The following is a 14,404-nucleotide window of genomic DNA, read 5'->3' on the forward strand; positions in this document are numbered from 1 at the left end:
GTTTGGCCATTACTATAAATAGAGATACTGGTTATAACAAAATATTTACAATGTGTGTTTTTCAATCATATGCAAACATTAGCTCCTTGCTGAAAAATTATGTTTTTAATCAAATTGAAAGGAATCTAATGAAGTATATCTCAAGAGTAGGATTTCATACCAATGGGAAGGGGCAAAGATTAGTGTTTGGTGTATAGAATGAAGGAGTGATAAGGGATGACTTATACTTACAATTTTTGTGCCTTTAATGAATTTTAACTTGATACAAATACAGAACATTTGAAATTTTTATATATGAGTAATATAAAATAATTTATATATTCTTCTTTAGAACAATGCGTCCAAACTACTACTAGCAATAATGGAGAGCAGGCACGATAGTGAGAATGCCGAGAGAATTCTTTACAATATGACACCAAAGCAGCTGGTAAGATTCTTACTGCCCTCTATCAATAGGTATATGTACTGCAGATAAAAAACTATGGAGTAATTTTCTTAATTGGTTTACCTTCAAAATAGAATCTGATATTGTTAGTTACACATATGTGGTATGTTTACAGGTTGATGTGATCAAGCAGGTGTACCAGCAAGAAGTACAGCAGCATGCTGAAGTGGATGAAGATGGTCTCAGAATAACACCAGTTGAAGAGGGGACGTCACCGAGGAGAGTTGGTCACAACATCTACATTCTAGCTCATCAGGTATGTTTGGTTGCAGTTTACATCTTTGATTCCAATCATCTACATCCACTACCATCCAATATATCAGTGCCATCTCTGATATCTTTACTGCTATTAATGATATTATTTGCTGTTTTTGACATCTGCACTGACATCATTACCACCATTATCACTGCCATAAATGCCATCTTCGCTGATGTCATATAATTACTTCTATCACTGACATAACTACTGCTATCATTGGCATCTGCACTGTCATTACTGACATTGTCTGTGATATCATTGGCATCTTCACTGACATCTCTGACATTGTCACTGCTATCATTGGCATATTCACTGACATTACTGACAATGTCACTGATATCATTGGCATCTTCACAGACATCACTGACATTTTCACTGCTATCATTGGCATCTTCTCTGCCATCACAATGTCACTCCCATCTCTGATATCACTACATCAGTGTTTCTATCATTGCTGACATCATCATTGACATCACTACCACAGTCACTGGCATCATTGACGCATTATCTGTCATCACCCATAACTGTACATTATCCCTGTCATTAAATTTCTGTGTACATGGAATTAATGGCACATCTTTCAAATATATTTGTTATTCTGTTTAATGTATATTTTATGTCACAATGTATAGTATATCAAATAATATATGCATGTAGATTAACTGTATTAAATTGTGTTATTACTATACTATTGACTTTTTAAAATTCCTGCAGCTTTCTCAGCATAATAAAGAACTTGGTCGACTTCTCAAGCCAATCAATCTTGAAGACCATAACAACAAAGCCTTGAAATATTATGCCGAAAATACCGCACAAATCGAACTTGTCCGCAAGGATAGGACCATGGAGAGGATTGTCTTCCCTGTGCCGCCACTCTGCGAGTACTTGACACGTGAGACACGGGAAAATCTTTACCACACAGCAGAGCGAGATGAGCAGGGGAGCAAAGTTTCTGATTTCTTTGAGCGTTCTGAGGATATGCTCATGGAGATGAAATGGCAGAAAAAGCTCAGAAGTAATTGGGTTTTTTTATTCAATAATATTAATGATATATTTAGGGGGCTTCAAAGTGCTAGAGAATGGAGAAGCGAAAATGTTTCTTCTGGTTTTTGCTATTTTGATGTAATGTGAATTGCTGAATAGACAACAACAACAATAATAAAGTTATATATAGTTGTATAGCAAATTATTTTGTTTTATCTGATATTTGCAATGACCATTTTTGAACATCAAACTTACTGATGCCTTGTGCTCTGTAAGTGTTTGTTTGCAAGTGCATGAGATATATATTTTACAAAGTATTAAAAGTCTACAGTATTACAAACATTCAGCTCAGTAAATCTATTGTAATTTTTTTTATGCTTTCTTGCAGGCCGGTCGCTTCTGTACTGGACAAGTCGCAATGTCTCTCTCTGGAAGATTATTTCGCTGAACCTAGCTGTACTTATCAATATTCTGGTGGCATTATTTTATCCCTTTGAAAAGGGAACTGGAGGTAAAAAATTCATGTAGTACCATATTTCTCGCAACCCCGTCCCTTGAACAAGACATATCTACTATTCAGAATAAGCTCTTTTATGAATATGATGATATTGGCAGTGATAATAATTGTGATTGTTACAGTGACACAGATTGGAAATGATGGTGGCGTTTTGGTGATGTTGGTGTTGATGATTATGTTTATGATGATGATGATGGTGATGATGACAACCCTAGTGATGGTTATGATGGTAATATTTGTGGTAGTGGTGTTGATGATGGTAATAAATGTGATGATGATAATGAAAATGATGATGATTGACAGTGATGATGATAATGGTGATGATTGTAATTATGATGATAATGATGTTGTTTAGTGTCAGTAATGATTAATAATGGCTGTGACTATGACAGTGATGATAATATTATGTAGATCCAATTAGAAAATAATGCAAAAATATAATTTGTGAAATTTCTCTGCTTTTCTGTTCCACAGAGCTGGACCCCAAGTTATCTGGCCTTGTTTGGATTGCCATGGTTGTGTCATTTCTCTCAGTACTAATGCTACCAACACCAACCGGTTATCGCATGTTTTTTATATCAACAGTTTTCCGTTTTATCTACTCGGTGGATGTTTCATCAACGCTTGTTATCCTCGGCCTAATAAATGTAAGTCTTTAAATGCCTTTGTTTATTTTTTATTCTGATTTATTTTGACAAATTTGATCAATTAATGTTTGAATAATTGTTGTCATTTTATTTAAATTTTATAGAAAGTAGCTTTTTGATGTTCTGTAATCTCGGTCTCAATATTAAGAGTCTTAGGTGCAATGGCTAATAGAATATACTGTACATCCAGAGGACTAAGCTTTCTGACAGGCAGGCTGGCAATTTCTGATGGAGACCAGCCTTTGGGGATTCATTGACTAACCCTCTGATGCCTGAACGGAGGCTGTATCTCAGCAAGTTTGATAGGGGATTTCATTCATTTCTTTGGCAGTGGATTTGTAGGATTGGAACTTATAGGATTATGGTATTAGTAGGCAGGCCTTTTTTAACCACAAACTTGGCCCATTTTACCTCTTATTATCCAACAATGGATTATTAGAATAAATGGGTCAGTAAAATAGATTCAATGTAAATATAACACAGTTTTCCTATGCAATGTGTGTCGTTTTCTTGATGATTCCAAAACATAGATCATCAAAAAAATAATGAACAAACATCATATTTAATATTAATTGGATCTAGATGAATTTATTCAACACATTTTTGGTTATTCAATTTCATTTAGTCTCTGATTAATTTTAATGCAAATGCATTTCCAAAGCCTTATATTAAAACTAAATGTCACAATACCTTGCTTTCAACTTATGTCAGATTGGATTGACATTTAAAAAATATGTTTTTTTAATATGAAGATTAAAACATTGCATGTTTAATTATTTACCAGATATTTTCACGAAGTCCCTGACTATAAACATGAATAATTAATGAAAATTTTAATGATTAATGGTACATTTTTCCCACATTATTATTTATAAATGGCAGTTGGGTGTTATTTTACTGACTATTAACACATTAGCTGCTACCTACAAATGTGCTTATATTGTAGGGTGTTTCTCTGTCCATATTAATGTTTCTGTGTGTAAATATATGTGATTTCCCCATACATTGGCATGGTGATGAAATACCACACTCATAGATGGGCATGATGCTGTCATATCACACCCATATATGGGCATGATAATGTCATATTACACTTGTATATGAGCAAATCACACATTTTTGTTACATAGAATAAGACAATTTCCTTGTCAATTTCCATGTCACTTTTTGTGTAAATTTCCATGTCATTCAACCTATTTGAACTTATTTTAAACTCGTTTATTTTTCAATTCTACTACAAATGCACAGGATTTCATATATCAACACAACCTTCAAGTAAATGCTCATTAAAAAAGGCTTTTTACTGAAAAAAAAAAACAAAAAAAAAAACAAGCTAACACTTGGGTGCTCAGATAATTTTTAGTTCTCTCTTATAAGGGGTCGCTTATTTTACTGGGATGATTTGAAAGGCGTACGTATGGGCGTTTTAAGCTGATTTAATCTTATTTCCTATTTTAAATTTGCTTAAAAATTCTTTACAATCAATTAAATTATATTTGATTAATTAGATGTGCACCATTTTATAATTTATTTTGATTATCGATAAGAAATGTTCTGTTTACAAAAAACAGAATTGGTCGTATATTCCTGCAACATTGGTGTGTTTACACTGCTGTTGTGTTTGTGCATGATTTTACTGAGATTACAAATGAATATCACTCTAAATAGGATTTTTATTCAAATGGAGTGCTTATGAAAATGACTATAATTCTTCACTAGATATATGATAAATCATGTTTAACATTTAAAACCAATGTCATATCTTCAACATCTTTGTATTTGTTCCGTAGATGCTCACATAATTTCACACCTACATTCATCCTCTTGCAAATGCTAAAACCCTTTGCATTACATCTTTTTTAATTGGTTGTGATGTGATGTGATCTGTTTACATATACTGTACTGAGGATTAAAATGTAATGTACTATATATGCAGCATCACATCAAGCAAAAAGCACTTGTAATTTTTGATGCAGATTAATTGCATTTGTAATGCACTTTGGAGTTAATCATTACTTGAGGTTCTTTCAAAGATTATAGAATGAATATATATACATCATCATCACTTGCAATGCCCTTTACACCAAATAAGAAAAGCAAAACAGTGTGATAATGTGGTCTGTTATGATTATATTATTTTGAATTAGATTGTTGATGTAGCTTTAGTGTTAATGTGCTTGTCTTTAAATCTATTGAGACAACAGGTCATTGTACCTCATAATGTAATTTAATGTAGTTCAATTTATATAGCGCTGAAGTCTCAAAGCAATTGAGGTGTGGAATTACTCATACAGTAATTTGCTGCTCCCCTAGTGTCTCTTTGTGTCTGAGCTACGCGGTAAACCGATACGGTACCAGCTATCTCTCATCTGTCCGCAACAGACGCTCTATGAGCAATACACCGGGGTAACCCCCTACTCGTCTCGAAAGATGTACTGGGTTCTTTAAAAGTGCTGGGCCTATGGTTTATAGTCCTTATCTAAGAAGACTTGTTCCACCACCAGAACCATATGCGAGTGTGCTATTCGAATCAGCGCCGATATTATGGCTCTAGGTTGTAGCGCTCCTGCCTTAACCACTCAACCATTCAACTTGGTTTTCACTTTTAATTTGTGAGTGATGAGAAAAATTTATAAAATAAAGATATAATAAAATTTTTTTTTTTTTTCAGGTTGTGATAAAATGCATCTTTGTAGTTAGTCTTCTTGGCAACAAAGGCTTAGGTAATCGTGGGATACTGGGTGTGGCCACTGATTCAGGAATCTTGTATCATTTCTTATTTTTAGCATTCTGTTTTGGTGGTATCTTTTCCCGGGAATATATTTACAGTTTTCTGGTAAGCTCTATTTTTTTTACAATTAATCCTAAACTTATAAGTATATAATTTAATAATGCAGAACATAGTCTTATATTAATGAGTAGAATTGTGAGAAACTAGCTTTGCACTTTTATAATTTCATAATTCTTTTCTACATTTCTTTTCTTGCGTTTAGCTTCTTGACGTGGTACGACAAGAAGAGACTCTGCTGAACGTTATTCGCTCAGTCACAAGAAATGGTCGTTCCATCATTTTGACCGGTGTACTCGCATTGATCCTTGTATATCTCTTTTCCATTGTCGGATTCCTGTTTTTCAAAAGTGACTTTCCACCTGATCCAATCGAGGAAGGTAGGAAAGGAATTATCCGATTATTTAGAAATTTGTTTTAAAAATTCTGTTTACTGCAGTCATTTATATTTCCTGTCCACGTCTAACAAATTTTCGTACACCTTATCACATTTTACCTTTTTATCATCCCTTATATAATATTGTTTCATTCTTTTTTTCTTAGTTTTTTTCTGTCTTTGATGCACTTTTAATAATATATTCTCCAACTTTTAATTTTTTACTTATATAATTACTTATTACTTACCTCAAATATAATGAAATAGTCCGACCCAGGCTTATATAATGCAACAGTGTTTGAAACAGGCCTCAATTGTCCTTGCGCTGCAGGAAGTGTACAATTACCATTGAGAGTTTAGCTTGAAAGCCATGTGCATTGTGTTGATTTCGTTTAGCTATTAATGCATACTTTCAATGAATGCTAGGCAAGCAAATGTGGTGGTGATAAGAGAAAATAGTCAGAATTCGCGTTGGCCGTTTTGATATATAGGCCAAAATGATGGTATAGAGGTCAATATACTTGAGTGTAGAGTTAATTACTACACTACCTTAATAGTGAGGCTTGAAGGGAATGCTACAACAATGTTTTATTTATGGTTGATTTTAAAATTATTATACAGGGTATTAAATGATGTTTTATTTATTCAGTACAGTATTTTAGGATTTAAAAAAATATAAAGATATAATAATATACCTGCAAGAATTCCCAAACCAATATAAAGTGTTTTCCAAACCATCTGATATAAGTAATTACAGTAGCTTACTGACATAACGGATGGCTCTATTTAGCTAGTAATCTAAATGTTGCTTCTTATATCAGTAACAAACAAAAAATTGTTTAAATGTTTTATTGATGATGAAAATGTTTTACTTTATATTCATGACTCTAGTTGTTGCTAATAAATTTTGATTAATAAAGTTTTATTTTTTTTATGAGGTAAATATACCCATCTTTCTGAATGTAGATGAACAGTATACATACCTACTAAAATTCAAACCACGTACATCTCTCATGTAACACAAATGCAATTAGGTAAACTACGATTTGACTGCATTATTTATTGTAAGTGCAAATTAGATTTGGCTAGGGTTGCACAAAATCTAAGTCGCAATGTCTCGCTGCTCTAGAATCTAGAGTGAAGCAAGCATTTCTTTAAAAAAATAGTGGTTTAGACCATTCTCCTTTTATTGCTGTTGTAATATGTGTTCTATTGGCCTTGTATATCGTCTTTTAAAGTCCATATTTCTTCCTATTTACTTTAACCACATGTTTTACCATTGTTTTAGGACATTTTCATTTTGCCGGTGGTGGATGCAGAGGGGGTGGAGTTACATACCCTATACTGACAACATTTCCTCCCCTTCCAAGTCCACCACTGTTTATTTAACCAAATTCATTTACTTAATTTCATTTTTTTTTTCCTTCCTTCTCTTCACCATTCCAATTGTCATCCACTATGTACAGTAGACACCAATAGCCTCGGCGCAGTCACTTCCAACATTGCTAACCTTTCCAATGGAACAAATGGCATCCCCAAAGGTAGTACATCTGCTCATTACGTTGATAATCATCTCACACCTGTCAATCATATCATCAGTGTGTCAGCAAAACGTTGTTTATTTTGAGATATTTATAATTACACAAAACTAGTCAGTAATTGTTTTTGTTGATTTTTCCCCTTCTATCCTGTTCTTGTGTGTTTTCGATAAAAAGTGTTTCTACATGGCACATTGGTCTCTTTCTGTGCATGGATCTTCATCAAACTTGGTCAAAGGGAAGCCCATATATCAAAGAAGTGCCTAGTAAAATATTATGTAATTCAACTTATTTTTTTATACTAGTAAACTGGTTTTACACTGATATTAACATAAATATTAGGCATTGTAATATCATATCATAGCAAATATATGGGCACAGTCACATTAAACTTTATAGTATGAAAAGAACATATGAGTCTAACATAGACACACATAGAGTATTGAGCCCAGGATGTTAATATTTAAACAGCATTAAAGGATAAATGTGGACTTAATTGTGCCATTATTCACTCCCTACCCATAATTTGTACCCTATGATCTTTTCCTTTCCTATATCTTTCCCTTCCGATTATCTGTCTCCCTTCCTTTAAAGAAGCACACACAAGACTGTCACATTTAAAAATATATATTTAATCACCACAAGTCTAGTCCAAATTTTTAATAATCAGATAATTAGTCAAAATCATTTATCTGTTTGTTTTGGTGTGATTTTCTCTGTGAGATGATTTCAACTGTTTTCAAATATATGTAAATTTCTGTTGCCAATGTTTTTCTAATGTTACCTGTTTCTTGTTGGTTCTTATAGAATGTGCTAAAAATAGTTTGAATTATATGACATTTTGATCATGACTTATAGAAATGATTTGATCATTTGTATTATTAATAGTGATGTATAATATTATTGTTGTTGTTTTTGATATTAATAATAATAAATGATTATTTATAAATTGCTTTTTCAACATGAAAATATATCCATAAAACCTAAAATATTTGACAGTATGATATTATATAACACCAGCCATAACCTTAAGTATTTATTATACAAAATATATCCAAACCAATAGCACATAAGTTTATCAAAATAAAATAATATTCATAGAATAAGAACTAGGAAGGGCATGAGACATGATGCTGACAAGCATTGCTGTTAGCATTATTTTAGTAATTAATATTAATGTAATAATTAATTTTATTGATATTATAGAGTATCACTATACGATTATTACACTATTGTTATCATAATATATTATTCAAAGACTTTGAATATGGTATGATTCAACGAAAATGCGTTTTCCCCTGTTCCCCGTAAATTGCTAGATTAATTGTGATAAATGACCACTTCAAAATAGAAAGTCTAGATATTCCGAATACATAACCAACGCATTTAATTGTGATAGTCATTCGGAAACGAGATATGAGGGCCATAATTATTCAGCAGTAATTAAGGTACATCGTTAGTTATTTCACCCACATATCCAGTAACCATTAGAAACGAATAAATTTTTTTTTTTAGTTCTCGCTCGTGCTGTTTTAATACGGTCGTAAATTTGGCTGTCGCGTGTCAGGGGATGATGAGACATGGTGTACGTGTCAAACGCTACCGTGAAAATCCTGCGGGATTTACCTCCGAGCCGTCATATACATGATGTGGTTTATGTGATCACGGTTAGATAACAGAAGATAGAGTTTCATGCGTTTGGTGATTTTCTAGTGGAAATTAGTTATATAAGATTAAAGATGATATATAAAGCAAATACCAAACTCCGAGTTCATTGCATTTCATTTATTTCGTTATCATAATACACAAACAAGTACGCACATAAGTGCAAGGCCAATATGTACAAAATTTAAATAATTTGTCATTAACAAATTAACAAGAGTAATGAAACATGAAACAAATATAATGATTATTAATTGTACTTACCTTTAGATCCAAAGATTTTTTCAAAAAATATTATGACACAAATGAGATATTTTGTGATTATTCGCATCTTGGGGTAGTTTTTAATGAATCATTGGTTCAAATCATGCCTAAGTAATAATATTACATATTTTTTACTGAACGCAAAATAATTGTAATTGAATTTTTTTTTTTGATTTGAAAGAAATTTCAAGCCCTTTCCAGACTATCAAATTTTATTTGATAGTTTACATGTGACATGCCTAAATATGGTCTGATGACATCACATCATGACCATATATAGGCACATTATGACTATATATGGTATATATACAGTTTTTTGTCAAAGAAAATTTGATAGCATGGACAGCACAGCTTTAGGTATAACAAATTATGAAAGAGAAAATGGGCTATTGTGGTTCTGAGCACATTTGGTGTGTTTTTATCATTGGTTCGAATCCCAACGTGATCATCTTATATCTTATGATTGTATGTTAATGAATATAGTCGTGTTAGTTGAGGTAAAGTCAACACAAAATGTATGACATGCGTAGCTCGCTTTAATCAAATTTGTTCTGTGCCGGTAGCTTTTCATGGCAGTGGGTAAGCCTGCATTAAAAGCCAAGAATTCTAATGTAGTAAATAATGACTATAAGATAATGCTAAGTTGAGCTGAAGATTTCTAAATGCATTCACTGTGATATTTTAAGATGCCAGCCTCAGGCCCTTAGTGTTTCTTGCAGTTTAATTGTACGTAGCTGTTATTTTTACTTTGCTACGATCGGTCACTGTGTATTTGATCATGAAAATGACCATATTATTCATCATCATTCAAGTCACTTTTTAGTTGAATCCATTCAAACCAGAACAGAAATTCAGGATATAGCAATAAAGAGCAATCAAATTCCAATGTAGTGACATGTAAAGGAAACATAACAAATTTATAAAACACAATAAGTATGTACATATTTATTTACAAAAATAAGAATATAGTATAATCTTGAGTGTAGTTTACATGTTTTATATATCTATTTTATTAAATAACACTATTAATATTGTTATTTATGTTTGATATTGATTTAATAATCATAATTATTATTTTTATTGTTAGTATTTCTGTTAGGATATCCATCGTTATTTTTATTATTTTTCATATATATAAATAAGGAAATTTGTGAGGTGAAAAATATTGTCCCAACTGAAATGCAAAATTGATCTTGATTAATATGAAGAAGTCTTTACTAAGCCACTGGGACTTTATTGCAAATTTGAATCTGATGAAGAAAATTCTTTCACTGTCTGCATGAATGCACTGTGGTTTTTTTCCATACACATTCCTTTATCATTACCAATTACAATTCATATTATTATTTATTTATTTATGGTATCTTTATTAAAAGCAATGTGCAAAGGCAGTATAAAACTGAAATGGAGCACATTTTACAAAGGATGTTTGATTTACCGCCAAGATAGTTCAGAGGTTACTGTCTATATTATACGTTTGTAACTGTTAACTTACATTTTAATACATTTTAGATTTTTGCTTTTCAATTCAGCCATTTTTTATTGTTGTTTCCCAGTGTGTCTGCCTTTCAATTTACAAATAATGTAACAAATTGCTAAATAATGGAAACAGTGCTCAAATATACCGTGGGAACAAATTAATATGTTATGATCATATCAAGTATATCCCCACAAAAAGTTGTCAAAAATAAATGCTAAAACAATGATTTTGACTTTAGATGGGACTCAGGCCTGCTATCTATTGCTATGAAGGTGGGCATCTTATAATTACTTGTATAATTATAAGATGTGGTTTCTTTCCTTTGCCAATTTTTTAAAGCACTGTAACCCTTTTTCTCAGTTGTAGACTCCTCTTCTTTGACATTTATAATTTATATATAATAAATAATAAGTTACGCTGATGGAGTCTTGAGGACAAGATGAAATATTCGTTCCCTGAATATATATATTGTGTTCTACTGTCTAACTCAACGTTTTCGCATCATTATTTTCTGTCTTATATTCTGTATATATATATATGTTTAGGAATATATGTATATCACGCTATTCAGTTTATATTCACTCCATTCACTACAGTTGATGTGCTCTATTGTTCAGCTAACAACTGTTCTTCGTCTCAACCCACCTTACCAGTCACCATGCAGCAAGGTAACTAAATCTCCTTCCATTCCTCTCAGTCACTCTCACATCACACGACCTCAACTGCATATCCAAAGTACGACTCACATTACCACTCCACACTACCCATCCTACAGTATGTATATGTCTCACCTCCTTACTTCAGGCAGAGGCAGTGGTGTCATGCAAAGGCAGTGGTGTCATGCAGAAGAGGGGTGGGCCTTGTAAATAATGCTAGATAGGGACTTTTGTAAACTCAGCGAGTGTTATATTTATGAGCGAAGTGATTAGCTTGTGCTTGGATTAGGCGGAATACTTCAGAGATTTTAGCATTTGCAATAATGTATCAACAAAGTTATAGAAACGTGCAACTTAATAGGAATAAAATGAAAATCAGACTTATGCTTTCGCTTGGCGTAAACCTTGCGGCGCTTTTTGGATCACCCTGAAGCTCGGATTCACTGAACTGGAAACCCACCCTTCGTCTGCCATGAATGTGATGCCACTGTTCTGATGTAAAACTCGCAAAACCTAAAATTCTGTTCTCACAAAATAAAATTGTGTTCCCAAGCCTGAAATTTTGAAACGCAGCCTATAGTTTAAAAAAATATAAACTTGCCATTGCAGATTTTTTATTTTCTGTTTGCTTCAGCAACAGAACAATTTTTTGGTCTAATTTAAATATTTTATACATTACTACAGGTATCTCAACATACAACCTATCTTTTTTGTACTTGGTATTATTCATATCTGTCACAAAAAATTAATATACTAACTTTTTTTTCTGTAGTTTCCTATGCACACATGTATATTTTTAAGGAGATGTTATTTTATCAAATCAGCCATTGAAAAGAAAGTTTCTAGAAATTTGATAGATAAGCACATCAGATACATTTTAAAATTCTGTAAATTACAGAATTGATATTGAGTCATATAAATATTTATTTGCTGCAGTAGAGGAAAAAATATTTCTGATCTATCTTTAATTATTAGCATCATGTAACGGCATTACTATCCATTTTAATTAACTAAACTACTGTGACATAATGAGATTAATTATTTACAGAAGATGAAAGCGTCAATGGTACTGAGAAGCGTAGAACGTGCGATACACTTTGGAAGTGTATTATTACGACATTGAACCATGGATTACGTAATGGAGGAGGAATAGGAGATATACTGCGGGCGCCCTCAAACACTGTAAGAGGAATTTGCTAAACCAGTCCTTAAATTATAATATTTATGATCAAATATTTTATCTAATTTTATTCATGTGCTTATCAGTAATTATGTACAATCTGTTTTAAACTAATAATATAAACTTTATATACATACAATTTAATATTTCGTAAATTTATAGAATTTTAATTTAATTCAATATATTTTTCTTGCAAATTTAACAAATCCAAAATTATATTGTTTCTGTATTCTTTGTGTAGACCCTAAAATCGGCTGGTAATCAATTTATGAGGGATTTTTTTATAAAGCTGTTTGTGTTAATAATCCTATTGAATAATTTGTATTTGACTTGGCATTTAGGAAAGATCACACCGCATTAAGAAGGAATTAAATTATTAAGGATTCAATTTTTTGCTCAGTATTCATAAATTTCTCTGACAGGAACCACTTTTTATTGCACGTGTCATCTACGATATGCTGTTCTTCTTCATCGTCATTATCATCGTTTTGAACCTCATCTTTGGTGTCATCATCGATACATTTGCTGATTTGAGGAATGAAAAACAAAGAAAAGAAGAGGTGCTAAAAAATACATGTTTCATATGCGGTAAGTCAATCAATCAATCAATCAATTTATCAATCAATCAGTCAGTCAATCAACCAATCAATCAGCCAATCAATCAGTCAGTCAGTCAATCAATCAATCAGTCAATCACTCAGTTTATCAATCAGTCAATCAATCAGTCAATTAATCAATTGGTCAATCACTCAATTTATCAATCAATCAGGCAGTCAATCGATCAACCAATAAATCAGTCAGTCAGTTAATCAATAAATCAATCAGTCAATCAATTTATCAATCAATCAACTAAACAATCAATTAGTCAATCAATCAATCAGTCACCAATCAATCAATCATCAATCAATCTGTCACCAAAATGTATCGCAACCTGTGTTTGGTGGAGCTCAAGAGTCGGGTATCAAACAGTGCATGCAAATCAATGCTAGTAACAATACTAATATTAATGATAACAATAATTTGTTGGCATGTTGCTCTACAGAGTTAAAGTCTCAGAGCACTTCTCATTACTACCCCAGTCATTGTAATGATAATATTCTGACATTTATATTGCAGGTTATACTGACAATATCAAGCGCTTTATGTTGTTGCCCCTGGACAACATGAACATTTATACACAATGTGCAACCTTTCCCAATCCCTGGGAGGAGTATTTCTAGTTGCATGAACATTCATCATATATCGCTGTCATCCTGCTGCATATCTACTTATAATCCTTGGTCGACAGAAACAAAAAATGTAGATTAATTACCTTGCCTGGTGAGAATCCAAGTGAGTGACACAAACCCTGACCCTGCGATTGAAAGCCAAATCACTATGTTAGCCCCCAATCGCACGTATTTCAATCCTTCGATATGTGCATTTGCTTGGAGGTAAGAATGGCATTGTAGCCATACTTGCCCTCCATTCCCTACAGTTCTGGTTTGAAATGCTGTGAAGGTTACTGGGTTCTTATTACTCATGTCCAAAACTACTCCACTCCCTAAACCTCAAACAGAAAATAATCAATCATTTAAATATATATATATATATATGTATGTATATATA

At 32.4% G+C, this 14,404-nt stretch overlaps 1 protein-coding gene across 1 annotated transcript in view; it reads left to right on the forward strand.

The window, feature by feature from the left end:
• The window catches only part of LOC117111734 (inositol 1,4,5-trisphosphate receptor-like), a 92,391-nt gene that overhangs the window by 73,985 nt on the left and 4,002 nt on the right, over positions 1-14,404 (forward strand). Inside the window, exons 44-54 of the mRNA XM_033254736.1 lie at positions 332-427; positions 561-701; positions 1,419-1,719; positions 2,077-2,199; positions 2,680-2,852; positions 5,524-5,688; positions 5,846-6,020; positions 7,483-7,557; positions 11,557-11,628; positions 12,665-12,798; positions 13,219-13,384. Coding sequence (XP_033110627.1) covers positions 332-427; positions 561-701; positions 1,419-1,719; positions 2,077-2,199; positions 2,680-2,852; positions 5,524-5,688; positions 5,846-6,020; positions 7,483-7,557; positions 11,557-11,628; positions 12,665-12,798; positions 13,219-13,384 — 1,621 coding nt within the window. The remainder of the gene's footprint in view (positions 1-331; positions 428-560; positions 702-1,418; positions 1,720-2,076; positions 2,200-2,679; positions 2,853-5,523; positions 5,689-5,845; positions 6,021-7,482; positions 7,558-11,556; positions 11,629-12,664; positions 12,799-13,218; positions 13,385-14,404) is intronic.

Source organism: Anneissia japonica, unplaced genomic scaffold (assembly GCF_011630105.1).
Source record: "Anneissia japonica isolate Jap-2015-1 unplaced genomic scaffold, ASM1163010v1 scaffold288126_len377047_cov203, whole genome shotgun sequence".
Classification (NCBI taxonomy): Eukaryota; Metazoa; Echinodermata; class Crinoidea; order Comatulida; family Comatulidae; genus Anneissia; species Anneissia japonica.